General features: G+C 43.8%; 8 protein-coding genes and 1 pseudogene across 9 annotated transcripts; 7 read left to right on the top strand and 2 right to left on the bottom strand.

Moving 5' to 3' along the window:
* Positions 1-48: 48 nt before the first annotated feature.
* Positions 49-1,900, bottom strand: LOC128259022 (3-ketodihydrosphingosine reductase). Its single transcript, XM_052991109.1, has 3 exons — positions 1,561-1,900; positions 926-1,494; positions 49-528 (listed from the first exon to the last, which is right to left on the bottom strand). Exons 1-3 carry the CDS (start codon positions 1,775-1,777, stop codon positions 316-318), a joined length of 999 nt encoding a protein of 332 aa, XP_052847069.1. The 5' UTR covers positions 1,778-1,900; the 3' UTR covers positions 49-315.
* Positions 1,901-2,164: 264 nt separating this feature from the next.
* On the top strand, positions 2,165-2,748 carry LOC128259173 (peptidyl-prolyl cis-trans isomerase NIMA-interacting 4). The gene is made up of 2 exons (XM_052991391.1): positions 2,165-2,325; positions 2,396-2,748. Exons 1-2 carry the CDS (start codon positions 2,250-2,252, stop codon positions 2,710-2,712), a joined length of 393 nt encoding a protein of 130 aa, XP_052847351.1. The 5' UTR covers positions 2,165-2,249; the 3' UTR covers positions 2,713-2,748.
* Positions 2,721-5,201, bottom strand: LOC128258657 (probable glutamine--tRNA ligase). Its single transcript, XM_052990406.1, has one exon. It carries the CDS (start codon positions 5,117-5,119, stop codon positions 2,789-2,791), a length of 2,331 nt encoding a protein of 776 aa, XP_052846366.1. The 5' UTR covers positions 5,120-5,201; the 3' UTR covers positions 2,721-2,788.
* Positions 5,202-5,806: 605 nt separating this feature from the next.
* On the top strand, positions 5,807-9,884 carry LOC128258746 (uncharacterized). 2 transcript variants are annotated; one of them, XM_052990622.1, is made up of 5 exons: positions 5,807-6,104; positions 6,171-6,549; positions 6,608-6,799; positions 6,919-7,758; positions 9,711-9,884. In XM_052990622.1, exons 1-4 carry the CDS (start codon positions 5,897-5,899, stop codon positions 7,751-7,753), a joined length of 1,614 nt encoding a protein of 537 aa, XP_052846582.1. In that variant the 5' UTR covers positions 5,807-5,896; the 3' UTR covers positions 7,754-7,758; positions 9,711-9,884. The 2 variants fall into 2 exon arrangements, with proteins under 2 accessions (XP_052846582.1, XP_052846574.1); XM_052990614.1 differs by lacking the exon at positions 9,711-9,884 and having other exon boundaries at positions 6,919-7,986.
* On the top strand, positions 8,417-9,898 carry LOC128251761 (uncharacterized; annotated as a pseudogene).
* Positions 9,899-10,214: 316 nt separating this feature from the next.
* Positions 10,215-11,717, top strand: LOC128258942 (uncharacterized). Its single transcript, XM_052990987.1, has 2 exons — positions 10,215-11,408; positions 11,462-11,717. Exons 1-2 carry the CDS (start codon positions 10,352-10,354, stop codon positions 11,656-11,658), a joined length of 1,254 nt encoding a protein of 417 aa, XP_052846947.1. The 5' UTR covers positions 10,215-10,351; the 3' UTR covers positions 11,659-11,717.
* A 293-nt stretch (positions 11,718-12,010) lies between these two features.
* LOC128259009 (uncharacterized) lies at positions 12,011-13,872 on the top strand. Its single transcript, XM_052991081.1, has 2 exons — positions 12,011-13,188; positions 13,250-13,872. The coding sequence occupies exons 1-2, from the start codon at positions 12,285-12,287 to the stop codon at positions 13,444-13,446; spliced, it is 1,101 nt and encodes a 366-aa protein (XP_052847041.1). The 5' UTR covers positions 12,011-12,284; the 3' UTR covers positions 13,447-13,872.
* Positions 13,873-13,976: 104 nt separating this feature from the next.
* LOC128258863 (uncharacterized) lies at positions 13,977-15,510 on the top strand. Its single transcript, XM_052990834.1, has 2 exons — positions 13,977-15,220; positions 15,275-15,510. The coding sequence occupies exons 1-2, from the start codon at positions 14,125-14,127 to the stop codon at positions 15,469-15,471; spliced, it is 1,293 nt and encodes a 430-aa protein (XP_052846794.1). The 5' UTR covers positions 13,977-14,124; the 3' UTR covers positions 15,472-15,510.
* A 690-nt stretch (positions 15,511-16,200) lies between these two features.
* On the top strand, positions 16,201-17,744 carry LOC128258898 (uncharacterized). The gene is made up of 2 exons (XM_052990882.1): positions 16,201-17,315; positions 17,503-17,744. The coding sequence occupies exons 1-2, from the start codon at positions 16,247-16,249 to the stop codon at positions 17,697-17,699; spliced, it is 1,266 nt and encodes a 421-aa protein (XP_052846842.1). The 5' UTR covers positions 16,201-16,246; the 3' UTR covers positions 17,700-17,744.
* Positions 17,745-17,988: the final 244 nt, after the last annotated feature.

A 17,988-nucleotide genomic window follows, 5' to 3' on the forward strand; every position in this document is an offset into this window, starting at 1 on the left:
GAAAAACAGAATAATTTAAAAGCAGCATTTTATCTCCACAAACGTAACAATCAGTTTTTATTCAAATGAAGCACACACCAAGAGTTTAGGCGCACATAGTGTTGACTACAAAACACGATAAAAAAACAAGTTCAGTAAGGCGTCAAAATACATATATAAAAATGGCTGAATAATGTGGAACTTTTGAATATTTTCAATAGACTTGTGACATGCAATATAAATGCACTTTGTACTTTACAGTGGAAACGCTATTTAATGTACTGGGCACTTGGAATACTAAAAAAGCAATGAGACAGTAAAGGTTTCACTTGATTTCTATTCAGATCCAGCCTTGGCCTTATCTTCTTTAGCGCATTTCCGTATGACACTATTGAAGTATTTGTGCAGGCCGTAGCTAACAAGTCGCAGTGGTCCCAAAACGATGGCATGCAGGAGATTGGTAAAGAAGCCATCCCAAGGGAGTAGGGCCCCACCCAAAGTGGTGATCAACCAGCTTTCTGCTCCAACCGTAGATGTGAAATTTCCCTTCTGCAAAAGAGATACAAAATATTAAAAAAGTTATCTTACAAAGGGCAAAAGCTAATCTTTCTCAAAGCTAGGACTAATTTTGTACAACATTATAATTAAGTACGGATCATAGCCTAGTGAAATTACATAAGTCAGATATTAATTAATTTGGTAACATTTTTATGTAGGATTATATTTTCTAACACATGGTAACAAAAGCTTAACTTGTGGTATCTATTAATTTCGGAGAATAACCTAGTGATTTTAGATAGGTCAGGTATCAATTAACTTGGGTTAATTAGATTACATAATTAGATAGTATAGGATTGGATTATATAGGATTATAATTTGTACGTTATTGTTAAGAAATATGTTTAAATTGCTTTGTAGGAAGATCTTCACTAAATAACCGACTCACCAAGGCATCATTGAGTATAGCTTTGGCCATAACCTCTGGCTCGATGAGACCTCCTCCCCCCGAGATTATTTTGGTCTCCCTTGGCTTGGATTTCTCCTCCTCCTCAAATCCGGGCGTATTCGTATCGCAAGGCATGGCCAATGTCACACTGACTCCGTGCTCCCGGGATTCCATGGCTATCGTTTCAGCCATGGCTCTTAGGGCATACTTTGTGGCCGAATACGGACCATAGCCGTAGATGCCAAACATTGCTGCCTGCGAGGCTGTGATCACAATAATGCCCTCGCCAGACTTCTTCATCTTGGGCAGGACGTAGCGGGTGCAGTTGTAGGTGCCGAAGAAATTCACGTTCATCAGCTTGTGCACATCCTGGACGGAGACCTCCTCGAACACACCGCAAATGGCCATGCCGGCGCAATTGATCAGTGTGTAAATGGGTCCGAAACTCTCTTCGATCTCGCCCAGCACCTTGGCCACCTGGTCATAGTCGCCACCAATGTCCAGGCTCCTGTACTGGAACTTTTGATCCGGTCGCTGACGAATCACTTCCATCAGGGCAACTGCTCCGCCTGGGGAAATAGTGTTTATTTTAGATAAGGGTAATGTTTTTTGGGTGCGGTTTTTCAATTACTCACTTAGCATTTTTTCATCCCGTGCTATCACCGTCACATTGGCGCCCTTCATGGCGCATTCCACTGCCAGACAGAGACCGATTCCCTTGGAGCCGCCGGTGACCACCACATGACGCCCAACAATGCTCCTTGGCCGCTTGGCCATGACGAACAGGTAGACCAGAACGTGAACCAGCACCGCTATGCCCACGCAGAGCACTATCTCCCAGCTAAGTTCCATGGGTTTGAAGATAATGCCCAAATTCTATAATCTGTTGTGCAAAATTGTTTAATCAGATTGGAAAAAAAAACTGATTAGAAAGTGCCGCGAGGTGTGACCGTTTGCGAAGACTGCATTCATATCGATAACTTTCAACGGCAAAAAGGGCTGCGAACTGTGTATTAAAATTAAAAAGCTAAACAAAGTCAATCAATTTTATTTAAGTCTTCAGCTATTTTATTTCTTCAATCACATTCAAGTTACTCTTAATCTTGTTAATCCTTTAAAATTAAATTAAGCTTTAAGGTTTTAGGAACTATTTATAATAAGTTTTGGATGCTATAAAAAAATTTGAATGGGAATTTATAAGTTATGTTTAAAAAAAGCTAGATTTTGTCGGGATCGATTGGCAGCACTGACCACATGTGGCAGCTCCATCTGAATTTGTTGTTTACTTGGAAGGAGTTTGTAATCTAGGAAATATTAAACGAAAATGCCACCGAAGAAGGATCCAAAGGGCGGCAAGGACGCGGGGAAAGGTGGCAAAAAGCCAGCCGCCGAGGACAAGTGTAAGTGCTTATAGAATTCCAAAGAAAACAAGTCTTATTTCAATGACTGATTCCCACCTGGGTGGTGCAGCTGCCGGCAAGGAGAAGAAAGGAGGCAATGCCGTCAAGGTGCGCCACATCCTGTGCGAAAAGCAGGGAAAGATCACCGAGGCCATGGAGAAGCTGAAGGCGGGCCAGAAGTTCCCGGAGGTGGCAGCCGCATACAGCGAAGACAAGGCACGCCAGGGTGGTGATCTTGGCTGGCAAATCCGCGGAGCCATGGTCGGTCCTTTCCAGGACGCCGCCTTCGCACTGCCCATCTCGACCGTCAACAATCCCGTGTACACAGATCCCCCGGTCAAGACCAAGTTCGGCTACCACATCATCATGGTGGAGGGAAAGAAATGATGGCTAGCTGATTTTATAAATCGAATTTTAATGTGACACTGTTTTTGTTTCTTTTCCTGGATAACCTGTCCGGAAATCACTTTTTGCCTGCATCCTCTTTAAGACCCACCGTTCGGTTGAACACTATGTGCTCCGAGGTGGTGTCCGGGTCCACGGAGAAGAAGCCGATCCGCTCGAACTGGAACTTGTCGTAGATCTTAGCCTGCTGGAGCGCCCTATCCGCAAAGGCCACAGCCACCGACATGGACTGCTCGCTGATGTCACTGAGAAAGCCGCCGGGCACCTCGTTGGGATCCTCGGGATTCCGGTGCTTGAAGAGCTGCTCGTAGAGACGCACTTCCAGCTGAATGGGCTGCGACACCCACTGGACAAAGGCCTTGGGCTTCTCGGACTGCTCGGCAGACTGGCTGGAGCAGATGAGTTCAACTACTTGTCCCGTCGCCTTATTCTTTACAATCTCTTCCACGCTGATGACGAGTCCTGCGTGGCGCAGACCCACGGGTTGCTTAGGCGACAACCGGCGGTAGCCCTTCTCGGGTTCCAACTTGAAGTCTCCCTGCTCGATGTAGATCACCTTGTCCAGGGTGATCTTGTGCGATCCCTGCTGTGGGTTCTGGGGGAAATCGGGCACCTCTAGCTGCACGGGCTTCGCATGCGGGAAGTTCTTGATGGTGACTTTGAGCGGTTCCAGGACAACCAAACGCCGAGGAGCTTTTACATTGAGCACATCTCGCACTGCCGCCTCAAGCATGGCGGGATCCACGGCAATCTGGGCCCCAGTGACGCCCATTTGTGCGCAGAAGTTGTTAATGGCCTCGGCGGGGAAGCCCCTCCGCCGCAGAGCCGTCAAAGTAAACAGCCTGGGATCGTCCCAGTCGTGGACAATCTGTTCCGTGATCAGCTTGGCAATCTTGCGCTTCGAAACGAGGGCGTAGTTCATGTTCAGCCTGCCGTACTCCCACTGCACCGGGCAGTAGATATCGAGGGCGTTGCAAAGCCAGTAGTACGAGGATCGCCGCGATTGGAACTCCTTGGTGCACAGGGAGTGGGTGATGTCCTCGATGGAGTCGCAAAGGCAATGGGTGTAATCGTAGGTGGGATAAATGCACCAGTCCGAGCCGGTTCGGTGGTGAGCGATAAACTTGATGCGATACGCCACCGGATCCATCTTGCCCTCCTCCAGGGTAACCTTCATCCGCAGCGTGGCCGCTCCCTCGTCGATCTTGCCGCGCTTCATGTCCTCGAATAGACGCAGTGACTCCTCAACGGGACGCTCCCTCCACGGACTCGGCTTGGGATTGAAGCCCTTCAGCTCCTCCGCCTTCTGGTGGCAAACGTAGGCCAGTCCCTTGTTAATCAGGACCACAGCCCACTCGTACAGCTGCTGAAAGTTGTCCGAGGAGTAGGTAATCTTGCAGGGCTTGTAGCCCAGCCACTCCACCATCTCCTTGATGGCCAAAAAGAACTTCTCCTCCTCTTTCTCGGGATTGGTGTCGTCGTAGCGCAGGTAACACACGCCATCGTGTGCGGCGGCGTAGCCAAAATTTATGTTGATGGCCTTGGCATGGCCAATATGCAGAATGCCATTGGGCTCTGGGGGAAAACGGGTGTGCACTTTGCCGCCCGTCCTGGCCAAGTGCTCCTTGAGCAGTCGCTCTGTTTGCTCCGTCACCACATAGCCATCACCCTTGAAGTTCTCGCCGGGAGCATGGAAGTGCACCTTTGTCTTCATCAGTTCCGCAATTGTGGTGGCTCCATCAGAAGCTGCTTCAGCGACATCTTCTTGCTTGGGTTTCGCCGCCGCCTTGAGCTTCTCGTTCTGCTTGCTTGGGGGCTTCAAATCCGCCTCCGTCTTGGGTCCCAGCAGATCAAAGATCTCCACATCGATGGCCGCCTTCACGGACTTGGCATCCGCCCATTTTAGCTCGCCCCGCACATCCTGCAGGATCTTGAAGGAGTTGAAGTGATAGCGCTGCTCCAGCAAGGCATCCCTGTAGCTGGCCTTGATCTTGGCCTGCACAGTGCGTTCGATTTGCTCGGGAGTGACCACCACGCCCACTCCGCACTCCTTCTCCAGCGCCTGCAAATCGAGGTTGGCCTTCAGGCTCTGGCCGCTCTTAAGCACATACTCCAGGGCTGCGTCCACGCGCTGCGTGTTGTCCAGCTTGCGCTCCACAATGTAGCGGACCAGCAGAGGCAGTTGCTCCGCCGTCTGGGGCTTCAGCTTGGTGGCCATGTGGTAGATCAGCATGCCGGTGCCATCGGACAAAGGAGCGCCCGATGAACCTGCCGCTGCAAGCGCCAGTTGGAGATTCTTGGTCACGTTGGCGTTCTTCAGGGTCTCCTTCGCCTTTTGCTCGCTCATCCCGAGCGCCTGGAATTGGGCAATCAGATCCTCGCCAGCCATGTCCGCAGTTTTTGTCTCTTTCTGATGAAATTGTGCAGGCCAAGTGTGACCGTATTGCGTCGGCCGCAAGACACCAGTTGTATTCTATTCTGAAAACTTTTAGCGGTTTTCCACTTTCTCAATTTTGGCTAGTGAAATTGACATTAAAAAAGTTGGCCTTGTAATTATTAAATAAGTGCATTTTCAATTTATGATTTATTACTTTTAAAAGTGATTCACTGCTTTTTCAAATTTTTTATTGATATCATCTGGGCAGTCGAGAAGCTCAATTTGTAATTCGTTTTTAAAATATTGACCATTTTTTCGCAATACACAAAAAAATACTGCTTTTTTTGGATTTCATCTGCCTCAAATTAAATTAAGAAAACATTTAAGAAACAGTACATTAAAAAGTATTGTCTATGATTTCTGCACTAATTAAAATTAAAAAAACGCCAAAAATACAAATTTAAACAAATGTTAATATATAAGTACAATCTCAAATTATTTAACAAATTTTAAAAAATGTAAAAGTAAGTGTATCTTAAATTATTTAAACATTTATTCAAATAGTTTTAAAAAAATTTCATTCCCGGAAGAACATAATTAAAGTTAAAAGTTTGGAAATACATTTTGAACATATAAATTAGTAATTATAATCGATATTTTCTAACACCACGAAAATATCGATACAGTGGAAATCGATTTCCCTCCACCCCTAGTCCGCCTGCACGTGTAAAAAGAAAACATTGATAAATGCAGCATAAAACACAGTAAAACTGCCATAATAAAGCGAAAATGGGTAAATTAAACGTGACAGTGCTGCGCTACCTTACCAAGGAGGACTTCCGCGTCCTCACGGCCATTGAGATGGGCATGAAGAACCATGAGCTGGTCCCTGGACCCTTGGCCGCTGCCATTGCGAATCTGAAGACGGGTGGAGTCCACAAGTTGCTCAAGGAGCTCTGCAAGCACAAGCTGCTGGCCTACGAGCGCGGCAAAAAGTGTAAGTGTTACTCAGATGGCAATTCCCTTAATTAACTTATTTAAACTTATTTAAAATGCCCCATAGATGATGGATACCGCCTTACCAACACGGGCTACGATTATTTGGCTCTGAAATCCCTCACCTTGCGGGGATCGGTGAGTTCCTTTGGCAACCAGATTGGCATCGGCAAGGAGTCCAACATCTATGTGGTGGCCGATGAGGAGGGCACTGCCATTTGCCTGAAACTCCACCGATTGGGTCGCACTTGCTTCCGGAATGTGAAAGCCAAGAGAGATTACCATGGACGCCGGCACAAGGCCTCCTGGTTGTACTTGTCTCGCATTTCGGCCACCCGTGAGTTTGCCTACATGTCCGCACTGCACGATCGCGGATTTCCCGTCCCCAAACCCATTGACTTCAACCGCCACTGCGTTCTAATGGATCTCGTCAAGGGCTGGCCCATGTAATATGGTCGTTTTCTGATTATTGCAATTGCTTAAATAAGGATTTCTCCACTGCAGGACCCAAGTTCATGAGCTGCTGGATGCTCCGCAGGTCTACGATGATCTTATGAATCTAATTGTTCGCCTGGGAAACTCGGGAGTCATCCATGGCGATTTCAATGAGTTTAATTTAATGGTGACCGACGACGGCAAACCCATACTTATTGATTTTCCTCAGATGATGTCCACCTCGCATGAGAATGCTGAATTGTAAGTATCTTGGGATTGGATACTCTCGTTTTTATTTTTTATTTATTTTAAGTTTTTATCTGTTCTTAAACTAGTTTCACTATATTTCTTTACATAACTAATACCTTACTCCGTTGCAGCTTCTTCGATCGCGACGTAAATTGCGTGCGTGAAATGTTCCGTCGTAAATTTGGCTACGAAAGCGAAGACTACCCCAAGTTCAGCGATTTGGTGCGTGAAGATGATCTGGACGCCGAGGTTCATTGTACGGGCTATGGTTTCACCAAGGAGATGGAGCAGGATCTGCTTGAGGAGTACGGAATGGTGGAGAAACTAGATGATGACGAGGAAGAGGATGTTCAAGAAGAGGAGGAGCCGCCCACTTTGATTACTGCGGCAGCTGTTGAAATTGACGAATGTCGACGTCAGGTGGAGAATGAGGTGTCCTACAGTGAGACCAAGCCCACACAAAAGTCCGATGATGCAGTGCGTCGCTATATTGAATCGTGTACGCAGTATCTGGGTAATCTGGCCGTAGGTCCAGAGGTTCCTGATCAGACACTTCCCAAGAAAGTGCAAGTTTCCCTGCCTGCCGAAACTACAGAGGTTATTCCAGCCGTTCTTGAAGTTTCTGCTGCACCCAGTGCTTCGGAAGATGCCAGGTCCATCAGTTCCAACGATCTGGATACCGATGAAGTGCCCGAGTTGGTGGGCCTGGATCCCAACTCTCGCATGTATCGCCTAAAAATGGTCGAGCAGATGCTAAATGATGCCAGAAGTCAGCGCTCGTACTCAACCACAACCAGCACGATAGCTCCGTCCGTGATCACCGACCGGATACGTCGCAACATGGACATCAAGGAGAAGCGGGAGCAGCGCAAGAAGTGTGTGGCCAAGGGAGAAGCCAGTGCTGTGCATCGTCATCGCAAGGAGAACAAGGATGTGGTGAAAGAATACGCCGGCTGGGACTTTTAGATCAGGTTAGACCTGAAAATCTATTAGATAATAGATAAATATTTCTTACTCCCTTTAGTGATATGTATAATGTATAAAATAAAACATCTATTCGTTTTGAACTTGTTGTCCATTTTTGTTTGGAAGTTAGTTCACTGCATTCTTCCCCTACTAATCAGTTTGGTTTCGCGTGATTATGTTTATAATAGCACAATAAAATACAAAGGCTAAGTTTCTTTATCCACTGTTATCTCTAGCTAAACAAGTATCGGGCGTGCAGTGCATTGTAAAATACTACTAGCGCTTTCATGAGTCACCGAAATGTTGAAATTAAACGATGCCTATTCAAAATGGAATGATCTGTTTAGCTGTTCTGTAATCGGTCAGTAAGGTGTTTAAATTATTTCCAGGTATGCCAGTAAGCTATCTGTTAAAACAATTTCGACTGTTCTTTTGAAGAAACATTTTAAAACAGTCTGATTAAATGGCTTATTCTGCTTTAATTTGTTTATTCGATATAAACTTTTATATATAAAAGTCATACAATTTCAAAAACAAGCCATCTAAAGAACAATTTCGAATGGTGAGTAACTTAATAACAAACACCTTGAAACATTTGCAAGTTAAAAAAAAACTAGTTAACCATCTCATCAAACCACTTCCAATACTAGCTAATCCTTAAAAATGTCCTATTGGTGATTCCCGAATGCTAACCATTACGTTTACTCAGAATCAGAATAAGATCAATTTTGGATAGCATTAGTTTGACTGTCTTTTTCTCCCAATGCGTTCAAGCTAAGGCAAAATTACTTAACTGCTGAAAACAACAAAGCAAGTTATAATTTTTATCATTACCCCCAGCAGCCTTATAAAAGCACCTCGACCGTGACGAAACAACAGGGAAAAAAACTACGCCACCGTCATGACCCGCATCAATGTGGAGTTCACCACGAAGGAATCAGAGGAAAAGAAGGCCACAAACTTCCTGATAAAGACCACACTCACCAAAGAACGGGCTGTCCATGTGTTCATAAAATAAGGGGTCTACACACGGGAGATGGACATGTACCAAAGGATTTTGCCCAAGATAGGAAAGTTGGTGAAGGAGGAAATTAAGGATCCTCGAAGGCTGTTTGCGGGCACTGTTAACGTCGATAGAGAGACGGATTCGCTTATCTTCGAAGACCTAACGCTGGAGCACTACAAAGTGGCCTGCCGGGTAAGAAAACTGGATCTGGAGCACACTCATTTCGTGCTGGAAAAGTTGGCCGAGTTCCATGCCGCCGGAGCAGTTATGGCCGAAAGAGAATTGGGGATCTTCAGAGAACAGTATGACCGTGGGTTTTACAACAAACATACGAGGGGTTGCCAGCCGGTCATGACGAATCTTTTAAAAGCCCTGTCCCGATCCCTAAACTTGGATGAGGAGCTCCGCCAAAGCTACCAGGCGAAGATCGACCGACTTATCGACTATGTGATGGTCTATGGAGAGCGATCGACTACCAACAATCCAGGGGACTTTTTAACCCTGGCCCATGGAGATCTTTGGACCACAAACGTAATGTTCCAGTACGATGATGAAGGTCATCCCACCAATGCCATCTTCATTGACTTTCTGTTTAGCGTGTGGAATTCTCCGGCAATCGATCTGCACTATTTCTTCTCCACATCCATACACGACAACCTTCGACTCCAAAATTTGAATTTAAATTTGTTTAGTCAGATCTTAAAACCAATTTCAAAAACAGTTATATAAAAAACTTTAAAAAAATGGTAATATTTTTATATTTAAAATCACTTAAAATTGCAATGAATGACAAAGCGATAAATATTTAAATTGAGTAGAAAGTATTTGAATTTACTACGTTTTTTTACCAGTGTACATATAGTGTTTTTAACTCACTTAGAACCCAATTATTATTTTATGTTTAACTGAAATATAAAATATAACTTTTTGGATTCCATTTTATTATTGCAGGTGTTTTTGCTTCACTAATGTTCGAACCCTTAATGGTGTACAATGGCAAGGAGGAGCCTTCCCTGGAGCAGATTATTTCCGAGGACAGCAGTGGGATGAGGTTTAAGGAAGACGTATTTCAGCAGGAGGGTCTCCGAAAAAGGCTTCATCTTACACTTCCCCATCTGGAGCAATGGATTACTGGATGACATGTAATTTTTTTGCTTACACTCTGTAAAAATTTAACGTTAGCTTTCTAAAACAAAAAATCACCACCATAATCTCTACATCTAAGTCTCTAGATTTTTATGACTTCATAAAATGTAAAAGATTTGCGTTCTTATCTAATCTTCATGTAATCCCTTGATAAATAGCTTATTACCATTAATATTCGGTGATGCAGATCTTTTTGAAATGCTACAGATATATATCTATTAAAATATTCAAATTTAATATTGATTGAGAATCTTGGTTGTTGGGTGCAATCAATCTTTTAAAATAAAAGATCCGTAGTCATTAATAAAGTAAAGAAGAACAGGCACTAATATTTTTGTTGCAGGAAATAAAGTTATAGGCAAACCTAAAGTGAGATGATAAAAGCGCTGCAATTCTGACGCAAGTTTACACTTTCAAAACTACCGAGCTAACGTTAAGATCACAAAATGTCAGAGAAAAATAGCCAAGAGGATCCAGAATGGCCCACCAAGGATTATGTGGAGAAGAAACTGCGTAATTATTTCAGGAACGACAGCCTCCGGTTGAAAAAACTTGACATTAACCCGGCTGCAGCCAAAGGCGACAACTATGCCAGCGTTATGTCCCGGCTTAGTGTGGAGTACACCACCAAAGACTCAAAGGACGTGCAGGCCGCATCATTTCTGCTGAAGACCACTTTCGCCGCCAAGGATCCGGCTTCTATGTTGCTAGCCGACTACGGAGTTTACACCAGGGAGATGGACATTTACGAGCAGGTCCTGCCCCATTTGGCCAAGATGGTGAGGGAGGAGCTCACGGATTCCAGGAAGCTGTTCGCGGCTACCGTTAATGTGGATCGCCAGCGGGACTCGATCATCTTCGAGGATCTGTCGCAGGAGCAGTACAAAGTGGCTTGCAGGCTAAAGAAACTCGATCTGGAGCACACTTATCTGGTGCTGGACAAGCTGGCTGATTTCCATGCCGCTGCAGCAGTTCTGGCCGAACGGCAGCCTGGGATCTTTGACAAAAACTACGATCGAGGATTTTTCAACAAACATGTTCGCGGCTACGAATCCACCATGCGCAATCTTCTGATGGCCTTGTCGCGATCCCTAGAGTTCAACAAAGATCTCAAGGAGCGCTACCAGGCGAAGATTGATCGTCTGGTGGATAATATAATGGACTACGGCGAGAGATCGACGTCACATAATTCAGGGGACTTCTTAACCCTGGCCCATGGAGATATTTGGAACACCAATGTCATGTTCCAGTACGATGACGAAGGTCATCCCATCAATGCCATCTTGATTGATTTCCAGTTCAGCGTGTGGAACTCTCCGGCCATCGATCTGCATTATTTCTTCTCCACCTCGATAGACGACAACCTTCGCTGGAAACACCAGCCAGAGTTGGTTCAGATTTACTACCACAAACTGGTGGAATCTTTGAAGAAACTAAAGTATTCACGACATATTCCGAGTTTATTTGAGTTCCATCTGCAGTTTCAGGCGAGAGCTTTTTATGGTAAGTGAGTAAATTCTACATTTAAAATTAAATTTAACAAAAACTTTTTATAGCTGTCTTTTCCTCACTGATTTTCGAGCCCTGCATGCTGTACAATGGAGTTGAAGAGGCGTCCATTGCACAGGGAATGTCCGACTCCGAAAGTGGAATCCGGTTCAGAGATTCCGTATATGCGGCTGATCATATCAGAGAAAAAATGGTTCTCGCACTGCCGTTCCTCGACCAGTTGGGATTACTGGATGAAATGTAAATTTTATAATTAAAAACTTAAAAATCGTTAAAAAATAAATGAGTAATTAATGAAACTTATATTGTGTAGCATAAAACAGGAGAAGAAATGGATCTTACATTTCCTTTACCAGGAGGGATTATTAGATGTAAAAGCGATTTAAAAAGGGTAACCAAATAAACAAGTACCGAATTACCCATGTAGTGTTTAAAGTACAAATTTAAAAAAAAAGTGAAATAGTTTAAAATCCTCTTTTCTTTCCTGTTTAAAACTTTATTATATATAGGTGTTCATAGTGCTAAGGCCTTATCGTAATCATTTTTCTCGCATTTGCTTTCGGCTAGACCCAGAATCTTTTACAATTGCTGGCAATTAAGGAGCTTACGTCTCGAGATACGTTTGTTGCCAGCTGTTATTTTCTTCGGTCTCCCTTAGCCGTATAAAAGCATTGCAGCTCGGACGAAAACCAGCAGAGTACCAACATAATGTCTGAGGAAACGATCTAAAGGAGTTACAAGATACCCGCGTGGCTGACTGAGCATTACGTCGAGCAAAAGTTATGAGGCTACTTCAAGAATGACACCCTGAATCTGGAGAAACGGGAGGTCAAGCCCGCAACGGCAAGTGGACAGAACTATGCCAGTGTGATGACCCGGATTAATGTGGAGTATACCACAGAGGGTTCTAAGCATATGCAGCCGGCAACGTTCCTGCTGAAAACCACCTTCGCCGACAAGGATCCAGCGGCCCATATTCTCTTCGACTATGGAATCTACACTCGCGAGATGGACATGTACGAGCAGATCCTGCCCCATTTGGCGATTATAGTGAGGGAGGAGCTCCAGGATACCAGGAAGATGTTTGCTGCCACCGTAAATGCGGATCGCCAGCGAGACTCGATCATCTTTGAAGATCTCTCCCTGGAGCAGTATAAAGTGGCTTGCCGGCTAAAGAAACTGGATTTGGTGCACACTCATTTGCTGCTGGAGAAGCTAGCCAAGTTTCAGGCAGCCGGAGCAGCTCTGGCAGAACGGCTGCCTGGGATCTTTGAGAAAAACTACGATCGAGGATTTTTCAACAAACATTGTCGCGGCTACGAACACATCATGACGAATGTTCTGAAGGCCTTGTCGCATACCCTAGAGCTGAATGGGGATCTCAAAAAACGCTACCAGGCCAAGATCGATCGACTGGTGGATAATGTAATGGCCTACGGCGAAAGAGCGACTTCAAATAATCCAGGGGACTTTCTTACCCTAGCCCATGGAGATCTTTGGACCACCAATGTTATGTTTCAGTATGATAACAAAGGTCATCCCACCAATGCCATCTTCATAGACTTCCAGTTCAGCGTTTGGAACTCTCCGGCCATCGATCTTCATTATTTCTTCTCCACCTCAATACACGAAAATCTCCGTCTGCAAAATCAAACTGAGTTGGTACAATTTTACTATTATAAGCTAGTGGAGGCCCTGAAAAAGGTCAACTATTTGGGCAAGGTTCCAATTTTGTTTGTCTTCCAGCAACAGTTTCGGGCCAGAGCATTTTATGGTGAGTTCCTTTGATACTTATCTATATAAGTATATATCTTTATTTTAATTTACCTTCTTAGCTGTGTTCTCGTCACTGGTATTTGAGCCCGCCATTGTGTACAATGGCAAGGAGGAGCCATCCATAGAGAAGTTTATATCTGCCGACGAGGAGGGAGTACGGCTCAGGGATGCAGTCTACCAAACAGAAGAAACTGAAAAGAAATTGCACCTGATACTGCCGTTCCTCGATCAGTTGGGATTGCTGGACGAAATGTAAAATAATGTCCCATAAAAAGTACTAGTCTAATACTATATTTTAGATACCATTTCTAATGATCAATTAAAGAAGATGGACAATATAAGTTGTATTCACCAAGTTGTTGATAAAATAGATAAACTACATCTACGTTGCCAAGAACAACAGCCATCTAATACGGTTTCAAAAGCGACGTTTTTTTGTAGTACCCACAGAAAAAAACCCATGAAAAATGAACAACTAAACAGCTAAATCTGCACCACCTAATAAAAATAGGACATTGCAATCAAAATATTCGTTTACCTATAAAATGTTTGAATGCACCAAATAATAGTAGTGAGAATACTAGTAAACAGAAAATAGGTGTCTTAAGATTTTCATGGTGATGGTAGCAAAACGTGTGCCAGGAATAAAACATCAATTTACATAATAGAAATAATAATACTGTTTAGCACCCCCTAAAAAAAAAACCAAAAATTTGTTGATAGCAAATTTTTATGTTAGTAGTAGTAGTAAAAGCAGTTCTGTTCGGCCCAAATCGCTAGTAACTTATACAAAATCGGTGATGTAACGAGTTTCATCACATTTTCCCAGCGAGCAGTTTGTTTCTAGAAAGGCAAGTCGCAAAGAGATAGATTGAAAGATAAGAGAAGAATAATAAATACTTATCGTGAGACTATAAAAGCCGCTCGGCTCCCAATGAAAATGTCGCAGTACCTGATCGTCAGCTCTACGGAACGTATCATGTCCCAGGAAAGCAATAGTTTATCACCCACTTGGCTCACTCGGGACTATGTGGAGGAAAAGCTGCGTTCGTATTATAAAAATGACTCACTTAGGGTGGACAAACTGGACATCAAGCCGGCGCTTGGCAACGGGGAGAATTATGCCAGCGTGATGACCCGCATTAATGTGGAATATACTACGAAAAGCAAAAGGGAATCCACTAGATTCCTGGCCAAGACCACTTTTCCCGATCGAGATCCGGCGGCGGAGGTGCTAATGGGCTATGGAGTGTACACCCGGGAAATGGACATGTATGAGCTGATCCTGCCCAGACTAACGGATCTGGTGCGGAACGAGCTGGGTGATACCAGGAAACTGTTTGCGGGCACCGTGAATGTGGATCGGAAACGGGACTCCATCATCTTTGAAGATCTTTCGCTGGAGAAGTACAAAGTAGCAGATCGCCTCAAAAAACTCGACCTGGAGCATGCTCATCTGGTTTTGGACAAACTGGCCAAATTCCATGCAGCCGGAGCAGCTCTAGCCGAAAGGCAGCCCGGTATCTTTGCCAAAAATTTCGATCGAGGGTTTTTCAACCAACACACTAGAGGTTACGAGTCCATTATGAAGAATCTACTGAAGGCCCTGTCGCGTTCCCTGGAACTGGAGCCCGAGTTGCGCCAACGGTACCAGGCCAAGATCGATCGTCTGGTGGACAATGTTATGGACTACGGCGAGAGGTCGACTTTAAATAACCCAGGTGACTTTCTTACCCTAGCCCATGGAGATCTTTGGACCACCAATGTTATGTTTCAGTATGATAACAAAGGTCATCCCACCAATGCCATCTTCATTGACTTCCAGTTCAGCGTCTGGAACTCTCCGGCCATCGATCTGCACTATTTCTTTTCCACCGCTTTACAGCCACATATCCGTTTGAAGGATCAGTCTAAACTGGTCCACTTTTACTACTGCAACCTGAAGGATGCCTTGAAGGCAGTCAAATATTCGGGGCAAGTTCCCAGTTTGTTCGCCTTCCAGCAGCAGTTCCGGAGCAGAGCCTTCTATGGTTGGTACATCACTATAGCACTTGATTTAATTTATTAAAAATTTTTTTTTTCAGCTGCCTTTGCATCTCTTTGTTTCGAGCCTTCGATGGCTTACGATGGCAAGGAGGAGGCCTCCATGGAACAGATTATGACTTCCTCGGAAAAGGGACTGCGTTTCCAGAACGACCTATATCAGAGGGAAGATATCAGGAAAAAGATGCACGACACCCTACCGTTTCTAGATCACTTGGGATTACTCGATGTTATGTAAAATATATTAGAAATATTTAAAAACTTTTTATTAAATTTATTACATTGCTGGCATAATATAATAAATGTATTACACGTTCCAAAAAAAAAAGAATATAACTGTAGCTTATTAAATGTAATTAAAATAAATATTCCCTTAAACCTTGTATTAATAAAATACGGGGGTGGTCAAAGTATAAACACAAATCAAGTGAAAATATGTTTATAAATTGTGTAAATAATTTTGACCACCCCTTACACTCGTTAATAGGCAGGTATTCGAGATACGCGAATAAATTAAATAGTAAATAGTACTCTTATCGTTTTATAGATATTGACAATGAAATTAACAGTAGGTAATAAGGGGGAATTACTTGAAAAAATTTTAAAGCACACACCGAAATGAATTTACTTTAAAATAAACTATTGATTGGAGTATATGGAGAAAGTGAAACACTCAAATACAAAATAAAACTAAATTTAAAAGGAAAATTCATTGTTTTAATATTATCAAATAAATAAACACGCACACACTTTTAAGTCCATTATTTTTTTAGTGAATCGGTGTGTTTATCAGTTGGCAATTTGGATTACCTGCAATTTCAAATGCCAGTGGAATACTTAAGCAAATGTGCACTGTAATAAAAGTGCGGAAATCGTTTGAGTGTTGTTTGACCATGACAAAGCTGGTCGCTGGTTGCACTATCATTATCACATAAACCCGAGGAGACTATAAAAGCAGTGGGCCTACGCCGGAAAAGTCTCAGAAGCAAGTTCCCTGAGTTGCGGATAGGATCATGCCCGATGAGAATACTGCCCACAAAGTTCACCCGGCGCCAGAATGGCTCACCACGGAATATGTGCAGGAAAAGCTGCGTACTTACTTCAAAAATAGTTCGCTTAAATTGGACAAACTGGACACAAAGCCAGCCGTGGCCAATGGAGGAAACTACGGCAGTGTGATGACCCGCATCAATGTGGAGTACACCACGAAGGAAGTTAAGGGAAAGCAGGCCACTACATTCCTGGTCAAGACCACATTTGCGGACAAGGATCCCGCCGGCGATGTGCTCATCCACTATGGCGTCTACACCAGGGAGATGGATATATACGATCAGATCCTTCCCCAGTTGGCGCAGATGGTAAGACAGGAACTCAAGGATCCCAGAAAGCTGTTTGCGGCCACCATGAATGTGGATCGCCAGCGGGACTCGATCATCTTCGAGGACATGTCGCTGGATCACTACAAAGTGGCCTGTCGCCGGAAGAAACTGAACCTGGAGCACACTCATCTGGTGCTGGAGAAACTGGCCAAGTTCCACGCAGCTGGAGCAGTTTTATCCGAGCGTCAACCTGGCATCTTTGCCAAGAACTACGATCGAGGTTTTTTCAACAAACATACTCGTGCCTATGGACCAATTATGACCAATCTTCTGGAGGCCCTCTCCCGTTCCCTCACCTCGGATTTGAATTTGGGTTCAAAATACAAAGCCAAAATCGATCGGCTTGTCGAACGTCTGATGGATTATGGCGAACGATCGACTACGAACAATCCGGGCGACTTTTTAACCTTAGCCCATGGCGATCTTTGGACCACCAACTTCATGTTCCAGTACGATGCAAAGGATCACCCCATCAATGCCATTTTTATCGACTTTCAGTTCAGCGTGTGGAACTCGCCGGCCATCGATCTGCACTACTTCTTTGCCACCTCATTGCGGGATGATCTCCGCTTGGGACATCAGTCGGAATTGGTCCAGTTTTATTACTACAAGCTAGTGGAGGCCCTCAAGAAGCTGAAGTTTTCGGGAGCGATCCCCAGCCTATTTGATTTCCAACTGCAGTTCCGCTCCAGAGGTTTCTATGGTATGTATACCTTGAGAAATCAGTCTTATCTTGACAATCTTTCGGATTTTGTAAATGAAATTTGATTAAAATTGAATGTTACATACAATTTCCTTAAAATATAACAGGAAACCAATTTAAAATTTTGATTAATCTGCTACTGAAATATTATTAAAATTAGATTTTTTTTTTTATTATATACTTACAGCTGTTTTCTGTTCCCTGGTCTTTGAACCCGTAATGCAATACGAGGGCAAAGAGGATGCTTCTATTGAGCAGGTTTTGTCCAATTCCGAAAGTGGAATGCGGTTCAAAAACTCTGTCTATGAGTCGGAAGCCGTTAAAAAGAAATTGGCCGTCACTCTACCATTTCTCGATCAGTTCGGATTGCTAGATGACATGTGATACGAGTGCTTGAAGTTTAAATAAATAAAAGTTGTAGTATTTGTAGTTGTATACGTATTTAACAAGTTACGCCGTTTCTAATTGATAGCTAATTGCACTATAAATTTTCCTGGAAAATTAGCTATCAGTAAAATGTAGATTGTGTTGAGACAATGGCAATTGCAATTGCAATTGCTGCCAAGATTTGGGCCATAACTGACCCTTACATACGCAAGACAGTGCTCTAGACTGATAACAAAAGGATCTACTTATATTCGCTTAGACAAAGTAAAGCGCTTGAAATAATAGA

Source organism: Drosophila gunungcola, chromosome 3R, assembly GCF_025200985.1.
Source record: "Drosophila gunungcola strain Sukarami chromosome 3R, Dgunungcola_SK_2, whole genome shotgun sequence".
Lineage (NCBI taxonomy): Eukaryota > Metazoa > Arthropoda > Insecta > Diptera > Drosophilidae > Drosophila > Drosophila gunungcola.